The following is a 24,803-nucleotide window of genomic DNA, read 5'->3' as shown; positions in this document are numbered from 1 at the left end:
TGTTACTGTACGACATTAATCTGAGACCAGTACAGTTTAATACAGTGATCTAGAATTACACGTATCTGTTGTTTTGGAGATGTACGTGATTGTTTTTAACATTAGTGTGCAACTTTTGTTTTAGGGTCCTCAGACTGGTGGGAACACTGACGGATCAACAGGTAAATACATTTTTGAAAATATAGTAGAGCGCGGGGCTCCCGAGTGGCGCATCCGGTAAAGATGCTCTGAGTGGGGCTTAGGTGGGCCAGAGTATCCTCGGCTCACCGTGCATCACTGACCCCTGTAAACTGGCTGGGCACCTGCAGGCTTTCCTATAAGCTGCCCAGAGCTGCGTTGTCCTCTGACGCTGTAGCTTTGGGTTGGCGGCATGGTAGGCCTGCAGAGCGAAAAGAAGCGGTCGGCTGATGGTTCACGTTTTGGAGGACAGTAAATACAGTAGAGCCCCAGAATTACGAGCAGCAAACTTATGAACTGACTGGTCTACCGAACACCACTTTCAACCCGGAAGCATGAAATCACAGAGAATGCAAAATTACTGTATCCAGAAAGGTCAGGCAGATTTCAAAGGAAGAACAGGCAATTTTAAAACACTAGTTTTAAACAAAGCACAGTTTTTTTTTTTTTTTTTTTTTTTTTTTTTTTCAAACCAAAGGAGCCAAGCTGCACAAGTTTATTTTGTTTTAAAGTTAGCATTACATTAACCCAGGTTTTCATGGATGTTTTAGATTTGTATTTTTGCTACAGTTATGGCTTCAATGTTAACTTAAATGTAGCCTTTTTTCCACATTTATACTGTTTTAAAAGACACTAGAACCATAACAATACTGTATTACTGTACTGTGTCCTTGTGATATTCACCAGATTGAGGGTGTAGATAGCAGGTGTCCGCATTTAATAAAACCATTGAAAATTCAGTTTTCAGAGTTACAGACATTTCAGACTTATGACAAAGCTCCATTCCCAAGGTGTTCATGACTCCGAGGTTCTACTGTACAAATTGCCATTGTGAACTTGTAGACAGAGTTGTGGTCACCCAACACTTATTTATCTAATTGTGAAACTGCAGCATTACAGCAGGGTGGTAGGGACTTTTGTAAAGCCAAACTAGCCATTTGCATTTCCACTGATGTGCTTTTTATTTTTCTGTTAGTTAGCTGCAGTTGTCTGAACTAGCCTGCTGTTTCTCATCATCACTTGTGGGTGCTGCTTATATGACTGTAATACATTATACATCTGCTTTGTAATTGTGCCAGTACATTACTGGATCAACATTTGTTTTCTCTATAAAAAAAGTATGTTTTGCCCAAACTCTATATTAGCAAATGTTGTTGAACAAATTCACAGATTTTAGGATAGAGACATACCTCTTTGTATGTTGGTCAATAATTTATCCTGTAATATGACAGTAATCCAAACAGTACATCATTTTCTATTCTATAAGTGTATCTCTCTGCTTGGAATACAGTACCACCCTAATATTATTTTATTAATGGTTATATTTCTTGTGGCAAACATTTCTTTTTCAGAAGTGCAGTCTATAGGACTCAAGCTGCAAGAAGCTGAAACGGAAAAGTTCAACATCAAGCAGATGAAGGATTTGTTTGAGCAGAAAGCTGCACAGCTGGCAACTGAGATAGTAGGCAAGTACAATGACTTTTGCAGCTCCTTCAAACAGAATTAATCTGATGCTTGTTATGTGGATGCTGTGGCATGGCATGAAGTTAATTGCATTTGTTGGTTATAGATATAAAGTCTAAGTATGATGAGGAGAAGAGTCTGCGAGAGGCTGGAGAGCAAAGAATGAGGAGCCTACTGCAGGATCTTCAGAAAGAGAGAACAGAGAAAGAGAACCTCAGTATTGAGCTGGTAATGTGAGCTTTTTCATGTTTCTTTCTGTAGCTCTTGTCTGGTGGGACAATCTAAGTGTTAACGTGGTCTCTCTTGAGAACTGATTTTTCGTTGGTGATGCAATTTGTTATAAGCATACCTTACAGCTTGCTCTTTAGGGTATCAGAATCTAGGTCGTGATGCTTGCGTTTTTGAGTTGGGCTAGAACAGCTTGTCTGGATTTGAATAAACTATGCAGGGGCATTTGCAATGATATGCTACTAACAGTCCACTGATACAGCCCAAAATAATTCTGCTGTGATATTTAAAACAGCATTGTTAAAAAAAAAAAAAAAACAAAAAAAAAAACAATAAAAACTGGTGTTCTGATAAACTATGTTAGTCTATACTTTATTGTTATACAGAACCACAAGCTAGTGGGTGGTTCCACTGTCTGCCAGTCCGTTCGTCAGTTTGACACACATTTTGGCATTCTATACGATGGCACCAGAAATTATTTAAACAGTGTTTTCGGATAGATCCCAGATTTTAGTGGTATATTGTGGGCTTCAGGTGTGCTAAAAACACAAACAAAACACTCTTTCTCTCGAGCTGTAGTTTTCTCTTAAAGTTTTTGCACCCTGCTAACTTGCCTTAAAAAGCTTGCCAGAATATTCAGTTGACACTGATCAGTCTAATTAGCGCAATGCGTTACTTTATACTGGTGTAGGTATGACATATATACTTTCAGAATAGTTTTTATGTCTAATTATTATTTAAATTACTCCAGTTAGCATACCTAGAGAAATGCTTATCCAACTGTGACGAAGTCTACAGTATAGTGGTACATTCCTGAGTTATTGAAATCTACAGTGTAGTGGTACATTCCTGAGTTATTGAAATCTACAGTGAGCTATTGAGAATCTCAGAAACTACCGGAGAGATGTATGGAGGCACCCATCATTTTCGTCACGATCCGTGATCTAAAAATTGCCAGTATCTCCTAATTTTACACCTTGTATGAAAGATGCATTTTCCGTCATAACATTTCAAGAGTCTAATTAATGCTGTAAAATCCAGATCAGCTTTTGATAGGAGTTTAATTACTTCCGTTCAGATTGCTCCTGGTCTCTTTTTTTTTTTTTTTTTTTTTTTTTTTTTTTTTTAATATTTAGTCGTCTCCAATTTTTTACCCTGGTTTTCTCCCCAATTTTGTGATGCCCAATTGTCTGTATCCTTGGCTCAAAGCTCGCAGCACCCCCTCCAACTCAGGGAACGGAGGCTGGAGCACGTGTCCTCTGAAACGTGCTCCTACCAATCCGTCATTTTTCGCACTGTGGATCCACAGCGAGGCCACCAGACCTATAGCACCGGAGGACAACACAGATCTGGCGGCTCCACTGCAGAACCACAGGCGTCCTATTGGCCTCAGGGGTCGCTGATGCGCGGTGAGCCGTGGTATCCCCTACCGACCTAAGCACTTCCTACCCGGGCGGTGCTCGGCCAATTGCGCGCCACCCCCTGGGAGCTCCTGGTCACGGTCAGCTGTGACATAGCCTGGACTCGAACCTGCGATCCCCAGGCTATAGGGCACATCACTTCTGTTCTCTTTTAAAATCCCTCTGCAAACAATGCAGGTAATGAGCTGCGTCATGGTTGAAATCTGACTTTTCTTTAAGAAACAGTTTGTATTTATACAGCAACAGATGATTCTGCTTTCAATTATGCTTATTTTTGGTACTCCGATTCAGTTTTTGTTGTAATAATTGTGAATTATTTTATGAATAATGCCATTATTGAATTTGCTGTGAGCAAGAATAGGATGGGAGCTGTAACATGTAAACTTTTATATTTTGTGAATTCAAAGTGCCCTTAAATGTTAAGCCTAATAGTTCAGCCTAAAAATATTCTTAGGAGGTAAATCTGTATGTACAAAGTAGTTATGCACAGTAAAAGCTTACTGTTGCTTTTATGTTGGGAGAAACAAAAAATACATAATATTTCTGTTGTATTGGTATCCGGGTGTACAACAAGGAAGCAAATTAGTATCAAATAAAAAAAGGCCATTTTATCCATCTTCTGTAACTTACAGTGAACCGTGCTTGAGGTAATGTAATCATGACTCAGTACGGACCTTTGTATGTCAAGATGTCATTTAATAGGCAAGATTTGAAATAATAATCGCCATCATCATCATCATCATTTTCTGTGACTTCAACAGCTTCAGCGGCCTGGTGTGGAAGATGTTGAGGTTCTGAAGAAGGAGCTGATCCAGGTCCAGACTGTGATGGACCAGATGACCCGGGAGAGCGAGGAGAAATCTGAGAGGCTCAAGAATCAGTACAAGCAGCTGCAGGCTGATTTTACAACCTCTGAGGTAACGCTGAAACTTTTTCAATAAACCATTTCAATAGGTATGGGACAGATGAGTACATGCAGAACAACTGTGGATGGGACATTTGTTTCTCCATTTATCCCAAAGAATACTAAATAGCTTGGCATCTCTGAAAATATAATTGTATCCTCTTCAAATAATGTACATGCAGACAGTTATTGTTACAGTGTGGTGGGGCACTCCAATTCTACATTTTTGGCATTCCTTTTTTTTTGCATTCAAACTTATCAGGCAGTTATCATATTAGCTGGGTTGCCTTGGTGATCAAATGTTGTCCACTACGATTACACCAACAGCTAAAAAGATGCACAAAAGGATTAAAACAGTTTTTTTCTGGTTCTGCCTCATCTCCCTTTTTTAAATACAAGTACAGTAGTCCTTCACTATACAGACACTGCCGTACATTCATATATGCCGGACACAGTGTATGTGCCCCAATAGTAACCAAAGGCTGTTATACTAACACCAAAGACTGGACCAGGGGATTTGTTACTCTTGAGAGCCTCCAGTCCTTAATACCTCGGTTTGATTCGTACTAAATGTGTGCAGGATTGTTTGAGGACTGTCTTTGTCTTGGGGCATGTTAATAATGTCCTTGCTGTTGAATATTCCTGTCCGTCACCGGGGATAAACTACATTTTGGTAATCCCAATGAGATTTAGTTTTCATAGCTTATAACTACTTCGCATTTAAACACGGGTATTTTGTTGCCCACCATGACTTGCCTAGTCTCCTTATTAGTTTCTCCCTTGGGTCCAGCATTGTCTTGTCTACTATACCCTGCCCCCCTCAGTCCTAGTTTAAACAATTCCTCACTACCTAGTGTGTTGGCTCTCTTGTTCAGATGCAGCCGTCCCATTTGTACCACTTTTTTGTGGATTTTTTTTTTTTTTTTTTTTGTCACCATTCAGGGGTGTAATAAATCAGCTGAGAAATAAAACGAGAACGTTTCTCAACTTTCACTCATCAGCATTGTTTTAGTAGGGAGCATGATCTGTACACACTATGAATACACTATGATGCTCATGTTACAAATCCTCTTTCTCCTAACAAAAGCTCCTGGGTGAGAATTGAAGGATTGTCTTGGTTTTATTCTCCATCTGATTTATGGCCCATGATGTGTGTGTAAAAAATATTTTAAAAATACAAATAAAAAATAATCTGGATTATATTGAAAAATAAATTGTTGTGATATGTACAACACAAGAACCACCAGGTGTTCTGTTACCATTTAATTATGAAGTAGGCATATGTTTACTCTGAAACCCTCCTTTAATCTAACATCCAGAATATGTGTTTTGTAAAGGACAGCAATTACTAGAACACAGTTCAGGTGATCTCCTAAATTAGTGTGTACCTACAAAGCCAACATTCATTTTTAACACTATTTAATCACTGCTATTTTTTTCTTCCATTCTGCATCCATCTCATTTATTTTACATTTTCTTATGGAGAAACCCAAACTTGAGGTGAAGTTTTAGCATTTTATCAATCTGCTGCTCTGTGCAGTGTGTAACTTTATTTTCTATGAGATGAATATAGTTATGGCTTCCGGTAAACATTTATTACAACATCATTTTGCAGTTTCTTTGATTACATGATGTTAAGTAAACTATCTAAATGTTTATATTGTATAATATTGTATATTATAATTTATTATTATTAGAATTTGGTTTTATTTGGTCTCAATCCTAAGGTATGCAAAACTTCTGGCCATAGCTATATGTTGAAATAGTGATTCCAACCTGGTTCCTTTGCATTGTTCTATACTGTGACCTCTTACCCTTTCATTGGTTAATATAATTAACACACTGTTGTTTTCTATCTAGAAAACAATATCCCAATTACGAGCCGAGCTGGCAAAAGGTCCTCAGGAAGTTGCAGTTTATACCAAGGAGCTGCAGAAACTCCAGAGCTCTCTGAATGTACTGGAGCAGCAAAACCAGGTGAGGGGGACAAGGAACAAGGAGAACAAAAGGCATTAACAGATTGGACTTGCATTTGTGCTTGGGCAGTACCTTTCCCAAAAAATGTTTAGTGACATTTTGTAATTTTATGTAGAATTGTATGACCAGTCTTTTGCCAAAACAAAGTAATGGCAACCTTGTTGCGTAGGCTGATATTATTTAAACTAAAATTGACATATTCCGCCTGACAGACAGAGCTAAAGGTTTGCTAACTCCACAGTGAATAGTCTGGTCACAAACCACCCCTAAGTGATTGCTCTAGAAGGACTTGTGTGTTCATATGTTTACATATGCATACCTATCCAATCTATTTGGTATTAGGCCAGCCAATAGCAATGCTGATTGTCCTTTCTGAAATGTATGGTCCGTTGTTCATAATCCACTTGTTAGCTGTTCTTTAATAGCAGCACCTTTTTTGACTCTGAATATCTAGTCATGACTAAACCCATATTGGTATTTTCAACTTGGGATAGAACCACAGCTACAGTAGATCAATATATTAATAGACTTTTTGTTTTGTTTTACACACACGTGAAGTAAACGGTTCTATGTTTGGGTATTTGTCATGTTAATTTTTTAACACTTAAAACACATGTATTTCAGTAGGTCTATATCGTTGTTCCATATAGATACACTTGAAAACGGCTTTTCACTTATTGGGAACTTTCGGTTAATGACAACGTTTTGCTGGGAACTGAGAGGTTGTTAATAAGTTGCATCTACTATGTATGCAAAACTGGAAATGTGACATACAGATGTCTTAATGGACAAACATCTAAATATGTTTCCAGAATTGGGTACTACCAATATCTTATGCAAAATAATGTTAATACCAAGTTTCAATACAGTTGGATATACGGTTCTCCAGATATGCAAAACATAGAAATGTGACATGCAGATGGACGGATGTCTGAATTGACAGGCAGACATCTTGGTGTATTCTCCAGAATCTGATATTCAATAATTTATCCCAACTAATATTAGTACCAAGTTTCATGACCAGCAGTAATCTAGATATATGGAAAAATGTGTGAAGTGTGGCACGTACATACAACCGCCTGCACTATGTCCCCTTCACAGGGGCTAAAAATCCACAACTAGTGTATTTGAAGAAAAAAATAGTGCAGGAAAATTACAGTGAAGCAGCTTCTGCTTTGTACACGCTTGTTCATTTCTTGCTGTATGACCTTAGCCACTTGGTTTCACGATCGGTTTGGGTTTAGAGTTGAAGTGGTTAATAGGGATCATGGCATTACAGTGTTACTGACAGCCTGTAATTTAACAGCATGGAGTCAACACTTGTAAGCGCATATCTTGGGAGTCTTAATCATGGAGGCTAAATTTATATATATATATATCTCGTGTCAGTACCTCTGTCTCTTTGTTTTGAGCTGTGGTTAAGGAATGGTGTTTGTGGGTTTCATGTTTAGTGCCATGTGTTTCTTCATGACGTATTGAAATGAGAAGCCAAGCAAATGGTCAAACCATATTTGAACCAGAGGAGGGCAGAAGGCCTGGTGTGTGAATCATCTTCCTTGCTTGAGGATGGATTAGAACTGAGCCCTTACTCTGGCACACAGCATGCAACATTTGTTGGGGAAAATTCATGAAAAAGCAACTGTAATCCCATCCTAGATTCTGCCTCCTCTAATACGAGGAAATCAATCCGGTAAAGCTATGATTGAAAGCTGCAATAACTAGTTAGCTATGGACTTGGACCACAGTTCAAAGCAGCAGGCTTATGTCACTTTTACTATTGTTAAGTGACCTCGTAATCAGCTAGAACAGACTGCATTTAGTTAACCTAATAAATCCTGGCTGCCATGTCTGTCTATTATTAACTTTTTGGAACTATAAATATATTTTAATATATATACTTTTAGGAAGTGTCGATAAAACAACAAACAAATGCAGCATATCTTCGAGCAAGCATTAGGATAAGCTGTAAAATACAATTTAATCTTGCAAACTGGATTATGCACACAAACAGTATCGTTGGCTGAGAGCAGGAACACCCTAACTAACACTAATAATATTATAGGTAACTTCAAATGACATTCCTATTCATTTTACAGTCCCCTGCAGAACCACTCGCAATGATTGTTTACAGTAATTGTTGTGAGTGGTTCTGCAATTACGCTAATACATTTTGTTTATTTTATGCCAGTGCTTTTATCTGAATCCAGTAGCTGCTATTCAGTTCTAATTGCCTGACATAGACAAATGTAAACTCAGCCATGTGTCATTATAGAAGTGAGAGCCAAATCTGTCTAGTGATCTGCTATTTTTCATTGTGTTGCATAGCTTGTATTCAGTGTGTTTTCAGTTTTAGTTTTTATTTAGTTGGTAGTATTATTGTTTTATTTATTTAGTTTCCGTTTTTAAATTATTCTTTAGTTTATTTCAATTAATTAAAGCATACATAAGGACCTTTGTATTTTATTGTGTTACATGTTCCCATGTGTTGCTACAACTGTTTACATAAGATGTGTGTATTGTTTTAATTTTTGTTTGTTTTTACATTTTGACCACTTTTTAAAACTTAAATTGCATTCCCTGCCTCAAGGAGGCTTCACATGTACCTGCATGGACCTCTCAGAAGTACATTTCCCATCATCCTCCTGCTCACTGGTAAATCCATCTCCATTACATATGTGAGCAGGAGGAGGATGGGAAATGTAGTTCTGAGGAATGCAATTTAAAAGTTTTAAAAAGTGGTCAAAATGTAAAAACAAACAAAAACAAAAATTCAAGGGGTCTTATGTACCATTTAAATTAAAAAGATTTATTTCAGTTTTAGAAAAACTTTTTTTGTATGGTGACGCAGAGTTGCTACATAGTGCATACAAAAAAACAAATATACTGTACCGTCTTCCATAATTAAATTGCATGTGCTTATTTTGCACATGCTTTTGTCACTTTTATTTGAAATTGCACAGATCAAGCACTCTTTTCATCTGCCACTTGTTGATTTTTCAGGCATTTTTAACTACACATAACCCGGTAGTTGAGCACAAAATCATACTACAACCAGTTATCACTATGGGGGAGTGACTCGGAGCTGTGAATTTAGTCACGTGTTCGACCAAGACTCACATTAATAACAGTGCAACAAAGCAGGAATTCAGTACAGCTTGACTGCTATTTATATAGAAATTTCATGAAACGCTATTAATACAATGTACAATATTCGTTTTTCATGTTTATTTTCTCGTTTTGTTTTAGTTAACTGAAAAAATACTGCTGTTAATACACAGTACAAGATGTTACATATTATGTCTATAGCAGCCAACTAGATCAGAAGAGCAGCTTCTGAATCAGGTTGTATCAAGAAGTTTTTTTTACAGACACTTATTTTTTTTTAAGAGTTTCTCAGAAAAGCTGTCAAAGAAGGAGAAAGAGTATGAGGAATTGGAGAAGCATCTGAATGAAGAGGTGACGAGTAAGAAGGGCTTACAGGCCAGCCTACAGCAGAAGGAGCTAGACTGCCAGCAGTTGCAGACGCAGGCCTCGTCGATCGAGACCTCCTTTCAGAGAGTGCAGTCTGAGCTGAGGGAGAGGGAGGAGGCCAGTCAGAAGCTGAAGGGAGAGCTCTCTGAGGTGGAGGTCAGGCACCAGCAACTAAAAGCAGAGTTCAAACAGGTCCAGCAGCAGAGAGAGGAGAAGGAGCAGCAAGGCCTGCAGCAGCAGAGTGAGATCAACCAGGTGAGAGTCCAGTTTTTGGCATTCATGTTTTGATATAAAGCATTGAATGTAATCCAAATGGAGGTCTTCAGGGATCTATTATGTAACGGCTCAAATCTGCTTAACAGAGGTTGGAATCCGGAGAAAAAATTAATTGGTACTTGGGATCAGTCAGTAATCTGTGCCAAAACAAGCATTCTTATTGACAGCGTGGTTCCAGAGATTAGGAAGATCTAAATTAGCAAGGCAAAGCAAAACTACGAAAGACATGAATTCTTGAGCAAGAAATGCAGAAAAGTAGCAACTTTTATTACCACAAATACATGGTATCAGTTAGTTTTTGATTATGTTCTCTGTCTTCTTCCTACAAGAGCTATTTTAACTGCAGTTATTTGACCCATGTATCATTATTCTGGCCAAGAGAGTACATAAATATCATGCTTATAACCTTTGACAGGATAGGAAGGGTGTGTGGGTGACATTAACTGAATGGCCTGCTCATTTCAGTACCGGCCGCTTCAGGTCATGTATTCACCTGTCTCTCTTGCAGCTGCACTCTAAACTGCTGGAGACGGAGCGGCAGCTTGGGGAGGTTCAGGGCCGTCTGAAGGAGCAGAGACAGCTCTCTGGAGAGAAGCTGAAGGACAAGGAGCAGCAGGTAGCCGACCTGCAGCTCAAACTCTCCCGCGCAGAAGAGCAGGTATGTTTTTTATTTGTATTTTATTTATTTATTTATTTCAGCAAATATGGTTAGCCGTGTAGCTGCTTTATCACCTGCTGGATGTGCACACGACAGATGTGATATCTGAAGAACTGTTGGTTTATTTGTGATGAAACTTGTTTTTAGCTATTAGGTGAAGAGTATTTGTGCATAATTAAGCAAACCATGAGAAAAACACAGATTGTATTTTTTTCTTTCTGTTGATTATTATAGATAAAGGAAAATGCAGTAAACTCAACTGAATTGCAGCATCAGTTGGACAAAGCAAGACAACAACATCAGGAGCTGCAGGGTGTGCAACAAAACACCACCTCCAAACTACGAGAGGCACAGGTAAAAACTCCCTCACACCAGGTTGTATTGAAGTGTATGTGTTAGGACCCCAACTCGAATTACGCCCCCCCCATCTAGATCATATCGACTACATCTGGTTGGGGTTAAAAGGTTTCAGAGCCCTGAGATCTTTCGAGTTTGGGGTGGGGTTGTCTTGCGAATGACCTCATCTGAATGCAGAAAATTCACTTAACCCGAACCCAATCTGAAGATCATCCGAAGACACAACCTAACTTAAGCAGTGAGCAGCAACATCGGAGTGCGTGTCGGTCTTCCAATTAAAGCTACAGTACCACATTAGCTGCACAGTACACAACAGAGTCCCATCATTTTTGCTGTATTCAGAATAAAATAACACCAAAATGGCATCCTAAATAATCTACTTGTTTGTTTAATTCTAATAAATAATAACATTAATTAGAGTCTGAATAGTGCAACTTGTCCAGAATGCTGCTTCTGCAAGAGTACTGACTAGCAGCAAGTACAAAACAAAATGAACATATGATCAGTCGTGGAAACGTTCAGATATCGGGCTATTTTTAAGATTCTTCTGTTGACCTTCAAGGCTGTCCGGGGAACTGGCCCTAAATATTTATCGGACTTGCTGCATCTCTGCATCGCTAGGCGTCGGCTGCGCTCTTTATGCTCCTAGATGCTGGCTGTTCCCTTGACCAGGTGTGTCACTCCGGGAGGTCAGAGTTTCCCCACTGGTACTCCTAATCTTTGGAACTCATTGCCACTAATTGTGAGAGGCTCTCATTGTCTTGAGAAATGTAAAGCACTGCTAAAAAAAACATTTGTTTTTACTAGCTTTTGGTGTGTGTATATCTGTCTATCTATCTATCTATCTAATTAATTAATTAATTAATTAACTAACTAATACATTTTTTGTTTCTCTGTAAAGAGCTTTGGGATGGCATTGCCATGAAAGGCTTTCTATAAAAATACATTCATTGATTGATTAATTGAAATATTGTAACCTGGCAAAAATAATAAGTACATTCCAACAGTATGCTAGTTTGAAGTATAGTAGCTCCAAATGTGTCAAACTGTGCTGCTTTGGAAATAACATAAATAAATACACAGTGTAGCGTGCACTTAGGTGATAGGTGACGTAATCACACACGAAGACATAAACCCGATTATACGCTACTTGCAAGGGAGCTGGCTCTTTTGTACAGCGGTATCGGCGCTATGCTTTAGTGCGAGAGGTCCCGAGTTTGCACCCGTCCTCCGTCTGTGTGTGGATTGCCTTGTCCTGTCTGATGCGTTAACCGAGATTGATACAATACATTGCAGACCTATGCTTTCATATCAAATTGTCAAACTATCTGATTTTATTTATTTGTATTTATTATTATTATTATTATTATTATTATTATTATTATTATTATTATATGAAAATGAAGACAATTGTGTATGAAGAGAAATAAAAACTGACTTACTCTAAGAAAGGAATGTACTGTATTGTATTTGGCAAACGCTCACCCACCACTTTAAACAAAGTATAAACTCTAAAAAAGAAGAAGAAAAAAAAACTTCTGTACAATTCTACCCATAGATCATGTTTTAGTTTTAAATAAAGAATAGAATTAAATAAATGTAGAATATTTAGGTTGCTATTTGATGTGGTGTGTTATTCTGTTGTGTTGTGTACTAAGCAGCTAATGTGATACTGTTGCTTTAATTGGTAGACTGACGCGCACTGTGATGTTGCGCTCACTGCTTGTGTTTTCGAGTGATCTTCTTCAGATCGGGTTCAGGTTAAGTGAATGTCCTAAATCGCGATGGGTCATTCGCAGGACAACCTCAACATGAAAAGATTTCAGGGTTCTAAAAATGAATGAATGCCAACCTGATGAGGCCATATTCCAAGTTGGGGTCCAAACATATACATACATTAAACCTGCTTCAGAACTTGTACATGCTGCGATAAGTAACTGTAGGTTCCTTTCAGTTTCCAATAGCTATAATCATTCTTGATACTGGGCAGAGTGCAGTAACTGAGTAGTGGACCTTTGAGATAACTGCATTTTTAAAGCCTAGATAGAAATTTGTACCAAAAAAAAAAAAATGTTAACAGGAGCATTCTAATGCAAATGTAAAACTTACTCTAGAATGATTTGGAACAAGTATTGCGTCAAATTGGGGATAAAGACCAGAAGATCCAGAACCTGGAAGCTCTGCTACAGAAGAGCAAGGACAGCATCACCCAGCTGGAAACAGAGCGGGATGATCTGTGTGCAAAAATCCAAGCAGGGGAGGGGGAGACAGCCGTGCTCAACCAGCTGCAGGAGAAAAACCACGCTCTGCAGGAGCAGGTAGAGAATACATGTCCTTGTAAAGTCTTTTTGAAAGACATGTACCGTGACCAGTGTGTGTGGGAGAATGTGTAGAGATTGGTCTAATGAATAGTCTGTCTATTCCAGGTTACCCAATTGACAGACAAGCTTAAGAATCAGTCAGAGAGCCACAAGCAGGCCCAGGACAACCTTCATGAGCAGGTCCAGGAGCAGAAGACCCACTTAAGGGGAGCCCAGGATCGCTGTCTCTCCCTGGAGACCACCATCAGTGAGCTCAATGGACAAATCGCTGAGAGCAAGGAGAAAGTGACCCAACTAGATTCTCAGGTAAACACTGAAACCAGCTTGCAGACCTCTGGGAACATGATGTCACATCTCATATGGCCTATTCCTGAAAAATGTTAAAACATTAGAATGGTTTGAAATTCTACTGTTCATAATAAAGTGCCCTTAAATTGTAGTTGAAGGCGAAGACTGAATTACTGCTTTCGGCTGAAGCTGCCAAAGCTGCCCAGCGAGCCGATTTGCAGAACCACTTAGAGACAGCCCAGCATGCACTGCAGGACAAGCAGCAGGTAAGACATGATGCTACACCACTCAGTCTGCATTCATGTGTAAAACTACTGGTTATTGTCAGTCACATACTCTTTCTCAATGTATACTGGAAATGGACATGATGTTGTGCAACAGCCTACCTAATTTTGTTCATATATAAAATTTCAGTGACTGTATTTGCAGGAGCTAACCAAAATCAAGGCTCAGTTGGACCAAGTCAGCACCAAGCTTGAGGATAAAAAAGAGCATTGCAGTCAACTGGAGAGCAACCTGAAGGAGAACAAGGAGAAGCTGCTGAACTCAGAGCAGAAGATTGAGCAACTTGAAGGACAGGTTAAGGTTTGTATACAATGTTTACCTTAATATTTTAATTCTGAAAAAATATTCTAAACTGTATGTATACATGTGTATAATTAAAAAAAAAAAAAAAAATGTGTGTATGTGTATGTATGTGTGTGTGTGTGTGTATATATATATATATGTATGTATGTATGTATGTATGTATGTATGTATATATATATAGTACTATGCAAAAGTTTTAGGCAGGTGTGAAAAAATGTTGTAAAGTAAGAATGTTTTCAAAAATAGACATGTTAATGGTTTATATTTATTAATTAACTAAATGCAAAGTGAGTGAACAGAAGAAAAATCTAAATCAAATCCATATTTAGTGTGACCACCCTTTGCCTTCAAAACAGCATCAATTCTTCTAGGTACACTTGCACACAGTTTTAGAAGGAACGTGGCAGGTAGGTTGGCCCAAACATCTTGGAGAACTAACCATAGTTCTTCTGTGGATTTAGGCAGCCTCAGTTGCTTCTCTCTCTTCATGTAATCCCAGACAGAATTGATAATGTTGAGATCATGGCTCTGTGTGGACCATCACTTCCAAGACTCCTTGTTCTTCTTTACGCTGAAGATAGTTCTTAATGACTTTCGCTGTATGTTTGGGGTCGTTGTCATGCTGCAGAATAAATTTAGGGCCAATCAGATGCCTCCCTGATGGTACTGCATGATGGATAAGTATCTGCCTATACTTCTCAGCATGAGGAGACCATTAATTCTGACCAAATCCCCAACTCCATTTGCAGAAGTGCTGCCCCAAACTTGCAATGAACCTCCACCATGCTTCACTGTTGCCTGCAGACACTTATTCGTGTACCGCTCTCCAGCCCTTCGGCAAACAAACTGCCTTCTGTTACAGCCAAATATTATAATATCAAATTATATAATATCAAATTTTGACTCATCAGTCCAGAGCACCTGCTGCCATTTTTCTGCACCCCTGTTCCTGTGTTTTCGTGCATAGTTGAGTCGCTTGGCCTTGTTTCCACATCAGAGGTATGGCTTTTTGGCTGCAAGTCTTCCGTGAAGGCAACTTCTGACCAGACTTCTCCAGACAGGAGATGGGTGTACCAGGGTCCCACTGTTTTCTGCCAATTCTGAGCTGATGGCATTGCTGGACATCTTCCAATTGCGAAGGGAAGTAAGCATGATGTGTTTTTCATCTGCTGCAGTAAGTTTCCTTGGCCGACCACTGTGTCTGCGGTCCTCAACGTTGCCCGTTTCTTTGTGCTTCTTCAAAAGAGCTTGGACAGCACATCTGGAAACCCCTGTCTGCCTTGAAATTTCTGCCTGGGAGAGACCTTGCTGATGTAGTATAACTACCTTGTGTCTTGTTGCTGTGCTTAGTCTTGCCATGGTGTATGACTTTTGACAGTAAACTGTCTTCAGCAACCTCACCTTGTTAGCGGAGTTTGGCTGATCCTCACCCAGTTTTATTCCTCCTACACAGCCGTTTCTGTTTCTGTTAATGATTGTGTTTCAACCTACATATTGAATTGATGATCATTAGCACCTGTTTGGTGTAATTGTTTAATTATATGCCTGACTATGCCTACAAAATCCCTGAAGTGAACCTAGAAGAATTGATGCTGTTTTGAAGGCAAAGGGTGGTCACACCAAATATGGATTTGATGTAGATTTTTCTTCTGTTCACTCACTTTGCATTTAGTTAATTGATAAATATAATCTATTAACATGTCTATTTTTGAAAGCACTCTTTACAGCATTTTTTCACACCTGCCTAAAACTTTTGCACAGTACTTTGTATATATATATATATGAATGAGGAGGCCATTGCTTCATCTAATTTTCCTATTGGTGGTATATGTTCCATTTTGAAAATTGATTTGAAAAGATGGTAATAGTGTATGAAACCTTCGATTTAGAAATAGTTCTTTGAAAACCTGCTATTGCTGTACTGCAGAAACACGAGGCTGACCTCCAAGAAGTTCAAACGAACAGAGATCAGCTTCAACAGGACCTTGAGAAACGGAAGAAGCAGAGTTCAGAAACAGAAAACCAAGTGAAGGAACTCTGCAAGCAGCTTGATGCAGAAAAGGGAGTGTAAGAGAACTAGGTTATATACTGTAGTAACTGTTATAGTAACAGATTACCTGTTCACACCTTTTGAAACCACTACTTGGTATCTGAGGTGGAACACCAGTATTTTTCAGGGAGAGTTTGTGCAGTGTATTATGGGCTTAATTATGTTTAAACAGAATTGTATTAATTATGAACAGGTGTCATTAACAGCAATCCCAGAAAGATTTTGAGAAGGTATTAACCGGTAGAGGAAGAATGCTTATGGGAACAATATGGGCATCACATTGCCTAGTTTGTTAAATGCCATGACTGCGGAAAAAAAAGGAGTTACCAACGCTGCATTTATTTTTGAAAGCTAAATAAGTAACGCTGGATAGAATAGTGATCTGGCAGAGTGCCTAGTCCAGCTGTTGAGTGTGTTTACTTGTACATTTCTCAACAGTGTAACTACTATCAAAGAGGTACTGCAAAAGAAGTCCACTGCTCTTGAAGAAGCAAAGCAACAGCTGACCAAGCAGGAGGAAGACAAGGTCAACATAAAGCAAGACCTGGAGAAGCTGAGGCAGGAGGCAAAGACGCGGCAGGAGGAACTGGGCAACAAAGCTCAAGCCTTGACAGAAAATCTTCAGAAAACTCAGCAGGAGAAAGAGTCTCTATTGAAAGACCTAGCAGTAATGAAAGAGAACCTGTCCAAAGTCTCACAGTCTCTGAAGGAGTTGCAGATGCAGCTGGAAAAGCAGAAGCAGAATGAAAAGGAAGCCTTAGATCAAAAGGTTAGTTCAGTATGTATTATATTCAGAACTGGCTTCTAAAATGAAATCTTAAAATGCATTTTTATGCAGAGTGTTATGTAGGGCTTGAGAGTAATGAAGCAGCACACTTTAAAAGGAAGGCAGCTTTCATCAATTTTTTTTTTCCAGGAAAAATCTCATCAGAAAGTGAATCGGGAGCTTCAGAAGAAAGCAGAGTCTGCAGCTAAAGAAGTAAACGAGGTTAAAAGTCTGCTGCAGAAAAAGGATGAGGTAATTGAAAAAAGATAGATATAGACAGTCAGTCACCGCTCTAGTGCCACTCAAGACTATGAACCTGTGATCTGAAAGGGGTTGTTTTGGTTGCAGACTGAGAAAGAGTTGAAATCCCAGCTGGCATCAGTAACCACTCAGCTTTTAAAAGTGCAGGAGGGACTGAAGGAGAAGGAGAAAGCAGAGCAGCAGCTGCAGCGAAAGTTAAAAGGAGCCCAAGAGTCCTCTACCCAAGAGATAAAAAAACTGGAGTCGCAGTTAACTGATTTACAGACTGTTCATTTGCAGAAGGTGGGTGTTGTTAACAAGCATCTTCATTATTGCAAGCTTTTGATGATCTGGCATGGAGCTTAGTTTTCTGGTGTATGTTGTAACTATTTGCTAGCTTGTTTTATTACTTAAACCCTGTTTAAATAGAAACATAATAGCATGGTTTTTTTTGTTTTTTTTTATTACAGGAGAAGGGGGTTATTAATATAGGCCTGTAATTAAAACAAAAATAGATCTGGTACATTTATTCTGTTATCAAAAATAAAAAAATAAATAAATAGCCTATTGAGGTTAAAAACATACTGCGTGTGTGTGTGTATATATATATATATATATATATATATATATATATATATATATATATATATATATATATATATATATATATTTAATACAGTTGTGATGTGTTATTTTTATTTCTTTTTTTTTTAGGTTCAGGTGGAGGTGAAATTAAAAGAGCAGTTATCACAAGAGTTAAACGATGAGAAAGAAAAGTTAACCCAACTTCAGAAATGCTATGACAGCATAAAGGAAAGTCAATCTAAACTACAAACTGAATTGCATGGGAAAGAATCGGAGCTTTCTGCAATTAGGCAGGACCTAAAGGTGAGTGATAATACATGTGGTGATTTAAGAGTTACAAAGCACTCCTGTCAGCTGTCACTGGTCTTGGAGGTTTACATTAATAATAATTTACACCTCAAAACTCAAATCTTTCACAGTTTTGTCTTTTGCAGTGGAAAATGGTCTCAACAGGTGTCACAATTTATTGAAAGACACTTAAAAGGTCTACCTGGTGAATGTCTTGGTGTTATTTTTGCTAGTGTTTGCTCCTTTTAATTTTTGTGGAGTAGTGTAGTATGGCTATATCAACTGTAATTGGTTTCAGTTAGAAACGTAGTTTTCTTAATAATTTAGGCAGTAGTTACTTTATTTCATAAATATCACTGGCTATACTCATTCTGTAAAAGGCAGAAATATGCATTCTCAGTAGTTGTTTATTAGTAGTTCTCTTGTTACTTTTCCCATCCCTTTAATCTCTAATATAAAGTATTAATAATTTAATGTTTGTACAGATTACAGAGGAGAAGCAGACGTTGGCTGAGGAAGAATTAGTTACAAACAGAAACCAACTTGCCAGCCAGAGTCAGTTGATCCAAGAGTTGAAAGCAGCCAAGGCTGAGCTGGAGCAGGATGTGGTAAAGAAGAACGAGCAGATCAAACGGCAGGAGAATACTTTACAGGATGAACAAAAACAAAAGGCGAGTGATTACTTGGAACTCTGTCTGCAAGTTACAGCTATTCACTTTTCTGTTGTAGATGCTGCGTGTTAGAGAAAGATTACTAGTCTGCATTGGGTCCTAGTTCATAAATCTAGTTCTGATTACAAGCGTAATGTGTTTTGATTGCTTTGAGCCAGCATCAACTGAAATTGAGCACATTTTCATATTTTTCTTGCAGACGTTAAAGGAAGAGGAATTGAAAAAGGAGAAGTCGAAGGCAGCAGAGCTGAACAAATTGAAGTCTGAACTGGAGAAGAAAGCGAGCGAGCTGACTGAGGAACATAGGGCGCTCAAAGAACAGTATGAGAAAGTAAGCCAAACCCAAAAACCTGTTGGAGATGAAGAGCATTGTTACAATAAACAAAGATCAGAGGACCTTAGAACAGGATGAGAGACAGGGAGCGAGACAGAGAGTGAGGCTTATCTAATTGTGATGAAACGTGACAAAGCTCTTTACCACAATTTGTGAGTATAGGAATCTAGGGATATGTTAGGGATCCAGTGTCACAATTTAAATGTGTACATGTGGTAGATGTAGGTTGTGATCTACTTTTGGCTCTAAATTTGTATTTTCAGTTGGGGGGGGGGGGGGGTGAGTGAGAGGGGGGTTGCATTTTACTAAAAACAAACTTGTTTTCAATCAGCAGTTCCAGGTTAGGCTTACCATGTCTTTTCTTTGTGCATTTTAATTTGTTTTTATAGGCATTAGGTGCATTTTAATGTAACCTACTCTGCTTTGAACGATTTTATAATGTACAGGAGCTGACAGACCTGAAGGATGCCAAACAGTTGCTGATTCAGCAGAAGTTGGATACACAGGGGGTGGCTGACAACTTTAGATCTGCCTTGGAGCAGGAGAAGAAAGAACACAAGACAACCAGGGAGGCCTTCGGTAAAAGAGAGGAAGAACTGAAGAAGGAGCAGACACAGAGAGAGTCCAAACTGGTAAAATGTTACTCTCTAAATCAAGTCATTTAAACCAGAACAGTACCAGTATATTGTCATTGCAAATGACTATGTAAAAGGTCATATTTATTCAGGTTTAGTGTTTTTTTGCCAAATTGTACAAATCCAACCAGACGTGTACAAAACCAGTATTTGGTTTTGAAATCTCTACATCCTAAAGTGTTACACTTTTGTGTTGCAGAACACAGAGCTGAAGGCTAAAGAGGAGCAGAGGAAGCGGTATGAGGAGGCAGAGGCCAAGATGAGCATGGAGATCACAGCGCTGAACGAGAACATCGGCACTCTGAAGAAGGAGTGGCAGAGCAGTCAGCAGCGGGTGGGGGAGCTGGAGAAGCAGACAGATGACCTGCGAGGGGAGATCGCAGTGCTCGAGGCCACGCTGCAGAACAACCAGGATGAGAGGAGGGCACTGCTGGAGAGGTGGGCTTTTACTCTATGTGTGAGAGTGAGGAGGGGTGGATATAGAGATATAGGACTATTCACAGCCAGCCAAATAACAGAGTGGCCTCAGGTGTGAATGAATTTTGTATAAATACTATTTCATGAATAGTTCTAAAGTATACTGCTTAAACTAGCAATGGATTAAGAAAAGCCTGTGGACTCTGAAGAAGGCAACTCATACCTAAAACTGCTGCCTGTAGTCGTGACAGTTACATTTTAAACATCAATATCAAAATGAAAGACAAACTATCAGATACACCTCAAAAGTTGTATTCAGGCACATCATATCAAACATCTGCACAGCAGAAAACACTGTATTTAAATAATAGTAGTAGTAATAATAATATCTTTATTTTATATATTGCTTTTCATAGTGCACCACCATCACAAACCTCTTTACAGAGGTAGGCTGTAAACTGTGCATTATATGCAGAGTCACTTACAATAAGACATTGATTTAACATCTCATCTGCAGGGTGGATTTACTCAGGGTCACACAGTGAGTCAGACAGTGGTAGCGGTGGGATTTGAACCAGTGACCTTTTGGTTACAAGCCCTGAACTTTAAGCACTGGACCACACTGCCTCCTTAAATGAACAATTAAACATAAAAGGGTTTATTTTCTAACTTGCCACATATAAAATACTACTTCAAAAAATGAAAAACTATAATGAAATAAACATTTTAAAAGAAACTAGTGTGTAAACAGGTATATATACATATAATTTTTTTTTTAATTTAAAACAAAAGTAACCATATGTTTTCTCTTGCATGTGTCAGTCTGTACAGCACAGTATCCAGGTTGAGGTGCAGCAGCCTGCTGCTTTGCATTTTTCTGATTTGAAATGTTTCAGCTGAAGCACTGTGGCTAGCTTCAAGATGAAATCTCTACTACTGATATTTCCCCCTGCAAATTCCTTGTAGAAAATGAAGGAATTGGTGGCTGCCAGGTCTAGTAGAGATAACAACAGGCTTGTATATACAAATAAAATAGAATATTGTAGGTTATAGTCAATATAAAAACATGTATTGTAAGAGACAGTCAAAATGACGGCTTTTGCGTTTCTAGGTGGGTGGGATTACAGTTTCCTTGTTTTCGTGATTCTGCCTTTCAAACGCTGTTGGGGTATTTAATACATGTATGTAGGAAAAGTTATGAATGGACAACCACATAACCTTTCAGACACTCAGAGTAATTTTGAATTTGAAAACCTCAAACAGTCAAAATGACTACCATGGCGGTTCTAGTGTTAAGCAGTACAATGCAGATGGCTGATCAGCACAAAGAACTGACCACTTTTAAAAGTAAGCAATTTTAATAGCTTGAGCAAAAATTGCCCTAGAGAATGTCTCCACAATTTCTTATATATGTGTAAATATGTACACAATTCTCCCAATCCGTTAGTAACACCACACCAACTGATGTATACATCTCTACATTGTTACTCGTTACTGCTATGCAAAGTATTTGCTTTCTATGGTTTTCCTATTCTAGCACCAATTTTCAATGCTATTTTTTGACTTCTTGTGCAAATGTAAAAGGTTTACATGACACATTTTTTCCAGAGCTGGCTTTATGTGCATTTCCCAGTCTTGAGCCTACTGTGCAGGACAGATTAGAGAAGGCATCTCCTCATGCAGTGAGTCCTAGAAGTGGCGTGGGAGGAAGGAGCAACTGTCAAAGAAAAAATAAAAAGAGCTTATTGTTTCTTAACATTTTAGTAATTAATTCAAATTAGGAATACCTAATTTTGTTATTTTATGTGCTGTTCAATCAGGTGTCTGAAGGGTGAAGGGGAAATGGAAAAACAACAAACCAAAATGATGGAAATGAGAAGGAAACTGGACGATACAACTGCAGCAATGCAAGAGCTGGGCAGGGAGAATCAAATGCTACAGGTGCACTTTCAATTAACAGATACATTAGATGGTTTACTATTTAATAGCAAATACATGTTCTTGAGCTAAGAATGCGTAACAACCATAGACCTGCATTGTCAGAATTGATTTGTTTAATCCTTCTAATGGTCAGTATCCATGGTGATTGTTCTGCTTGCACCAGAAGCTGCTGGTATCTAACAGTTTTTTAAATGTCTCAATTATGACCCAACAGATCAAAAATACCCAAGCACTAACCCGGAAATGGGCTGAAGATAATGAGGTTCAGAATTGTATGGGATGTGGAAAAGGGTTTTCGGTCACTGTACGAAAGGTATGTGTACATTTTGTATCCGTCAGTGTTTTGTATATTACACGTTCTAGGCACATGAGAGTGTTTGAACATCTTGGAAAGGTGAGCGAGGGAGCAGGTATCCATAACTCGTTCTCCTAAAGGCTATACATTTATCTGGCATTAAAGTAAGATTAACAATGGTGAGGTTTACAGAACATTTGTATTTCCGAATTGTGAACTTCTTAAAACATCTCCAGTAATGCAGTACTATGCCAAATGGGTGTAATCCCATTTATGATCAGTTTGTCATGTTGTTACCACCAAAATAAACATACCTTATCACTGAAAACCTACTCCAGGCACATTTAAATAAAAAGGGCAGCTGTCATGTCATGTGCTAACATTTTCATTGTTTTTGATTTCTCTACAGCATCACTGTAGACACTGTGGAAATATCTTTTGCGGTGAATGTTCAGCCAGGAATGCCTTAACCCCATCGTCCAAGAAGCCTGTGCGAGTCTGCAGCACCTGCTTCGATGAGCTGCAGTGATGAGAACACTTACATCTATACAGAGCCTATACCTTTTATTCTTTTATACATGCACTCATGTCTGTTTTCAAAAGAAAAATATTCCAGTTTTGAGAATGATTGATTACTGTATTATATAGAGCATATGGCATAGGATCACAGGGACTAATGGCTTGCAGCTTGATTGTTATTCCGACTGTGTTCATCTTGGTGGATTTTTGAGAGTCATGGAGTTTTTGAGTTTGTTGAGCTTTTGAATTATCTAGTGCAGTCTGTAAGTTCAGAGTGCTGATCTGGATGTAGGTTGGATGTGCTGCATCCTAAAATTCACCCTTTTAATCTCTGATTTGAACCAATGCATCTTAAGTTAGCTGGCTTTTGGGAGATGATGAACACTTAAAAAATGTATGTATAAATGTACTAGAGAACATGATAATGAAAATCTTTCACATAAGTTTGTTGTGGAAGCTGGTAATTTATAATAATTGATTTTGTTTTTTAAAGTAGTTAGTTCTACAAATTTAACCTGATAAACACATCTCTGGAGACTTATCAAGACACCACTAGTTACCAGCTACGGAAGTATTTAACCAAAGATTGCTGTTTGTAGGTAATCTGGATATGTGAGGCCCAGCACATTTTTGTAATTTTATTCGTGACACTGCCAGGTAGAAATCAACAGATTCTACAAACAACAAATCAAATTGATTCCAACTGACTGCTTGTTCGCAGTATAACCAATTGCAAAGTTGCTGTTTATAAAGATCGAATGTGTCTTTTTGCATTTTACTTATATGAATTTGATGCTTGCATTTAGATCTATAATGGTATATGCTGACTGGGTATAACCTGTTTTTTTATTATTTTTTTTCTTAAGTTCTGGTGTATGCATATACAGTCGTTTTGTAAAACGCATTTGGTGATGCTTTTAGATGACAATACTCATGATTATGTTAGATGGATTAGCTGTAGATAAACCAGAATTTAAGATTTATTTTAAAAAAGAAAAAAATAAGTTTGTTTTTGTGTTTTTTTTTTAATCCAGAGGAATTATGTTTTAACAAGGGGAAATTTATTTCCAGACTCACTGGACACTTTTCCTGAAGTGCCAGTCATTTTCCATTGGATTTTGCTGCTAAAGTGTCTGTACTCTTGTCTTGTGCCATGAATATTTCAGAATTTGAAAGCTGCAGATATGCTGTGTGCTATAGACAACCTTATTCTTCAAATTCATTGCCTTAGTTTGGCATACTGGCACAGCCATTTTGCAAGTTCTGAATACATCGCAGAAATGACTGTATTCTGTTATTCTGACAGTCCTTTTAAATAAACTTGGTAAATGTCTGGCATGTCACAGTTGAATGCCCATTTGAGAATAGTAACTGGGCTTTTTGCTAATGTGCTGTACTGCAACATTTACAGGAAAGCCGCATTCAGCAGTGTAGTGATCAGATTATTTTATGTCTACCTCTCAGTTGTTTTTGGGATTAGGTACCCCCAAGAGAATGTCGAAACACATTAGTTTGTAGTCTAGGCCTATTTTTCCAAGATGTATGTTTTTCTGTAACTTTTTATATTCTTTGCCTATATTTACATACTACCTACTATTTATGTGCACTTTCCTGCAGCAAATTATCACAAAGCCGCTTGAGTTCTATTGACGTCCTCTTTTTAACTTTAGCCCTCCAGACCTTTATCAATCATGAAATTTATGATCTGAATTCATTTTTGCTAAACAATAATGGTATTATTTTGTTTAGACAGTGCCAGACAATTTTCCTGTTTTATTTTATTATGATGATTTTTACATTTTGTTATCACTGCAAACTATGTTAATATTGTGTAAAAATGGAAAACAAAAAGTACTAATCTGTAAAATTATTGTATGAAATGTGTAAAATAACATTGGCAAAAATCAATTCCGCAATTACAAATGCAGAAAA

General features: G+C 38.2%; 1 protein-coding gene across 3 annotated transcripts in view; it reads left to right on the top strand.

The window, feature by feature from the left end:
* LOC121318395 (early endosome antigen 1-like) overlaps positions 1–24,803 on the top strand; it is a 29,858-nt gene that overhangs the window by 4,699 nt on the left and 356 nt on the right. For 2 of the 3 annotated variants that reach the window (XM_041255002.1, XM_041255001.1), the window contains 24 exons: positions 125–161; positions 1,530–1,643; positions 1,748–1,869; positions 4,052–4,207; positions 6,055–6,171; positions 9,559–9,897; positions 10,427–10,576; positions 10,811–10,930; positions 13,048–13,251; positions 13,360–13,560; positions 13,695–13,808; positions 13,972–14,127; positions 16,058–16,197; positions 16,619–16,949; positions 17,097–17,198; positions 17,295–17,489; positions 17,901–18,074; positions 18,545–18,730; positions 18,930–19,061; positions 19,511–19,696; positions 19,899–20,137; positions 21,937–22,057; positions 22,272–22,370; positions 22,762–24,803. The exon at positions 22,762–24,803 is cut by the window's right edge and continues 356 nt beyond it. In XM_041255002.1, coding sequence (XP_041110936.1) covers positions 125–161; positions 1,530–1,643; positions 1,748–1,869; positions 4,052–4,207; positions 6,055–6,171; positions 9,559–9,897; positions 10,427–10,576; positions 10,811–10,930; positions 13,048–13,251; positions 13,360–13,560; positions 13,695–13,808; positions 13,972–14,127; positions 16,058–16,197; positions 16,619–16,949; positions 17,097–17,198; positions 17,295–17,489; positions 17,901–18,074; positions 18,545–18,730; positions 18,930–19,061; positions 19,511–19,696; positions 19,899–20,137; positions 21,937–22,057; positions 22,272–22,370; positions 22,762–22,881 — 3,855 coding nt within the window. In that variant the 3' untranslated portion in view covers positions 22,882–24,803. Of the gene's footprint in view, positions 1–124; positions 162–1,529; positions 1,644–1,747; positions 1,875–4,051; positions 4,208–6,054; positions 6,172–9,558; positions 9,898–10,426; positions 10,577–10,810; positions 10,931–13,047; positions 13,252–13,359; positions 13,561–13,694; positions 13,809–13,971; positions 14,128–16,057; positions 16,198–16,618; positions 16,950–17,096; positions 17,199–17,294; positions 17,490–17,900; positions 18,075–18,544; positions 18,731–18,929; positions 19,062–19,510; positions 19,697–19,898; positions 20,138–21,936; positions 22,058–22,271; positions 22,371–22,761 lie in introns of those variants that run through there. The other variant, XM_041255003.1, reaches the window with a different exon arrangement.

The sequence above is a fragment of the Polyodon spathula genome, chromosome 7, assembly GCF_017654505.1.
Source record: "Polyodon spathula isolate WHYD16114869_AA chromosome 7, ASM1765450v1, whole genome shotgun sequence".
NCBI classification, from domain to species: domain Eukaryota; kingdom Metazoa; phylum Chordata; class Actinopteri; order Acipenseriformes; family Polyodontidae; genus Polyodon; species Polyodon spathula.
The sequence above is the reverse complement of the archived record's forward strand: the minus strand, read 5'-3'. Positions and strand labels throughout refer to the sequence as shown.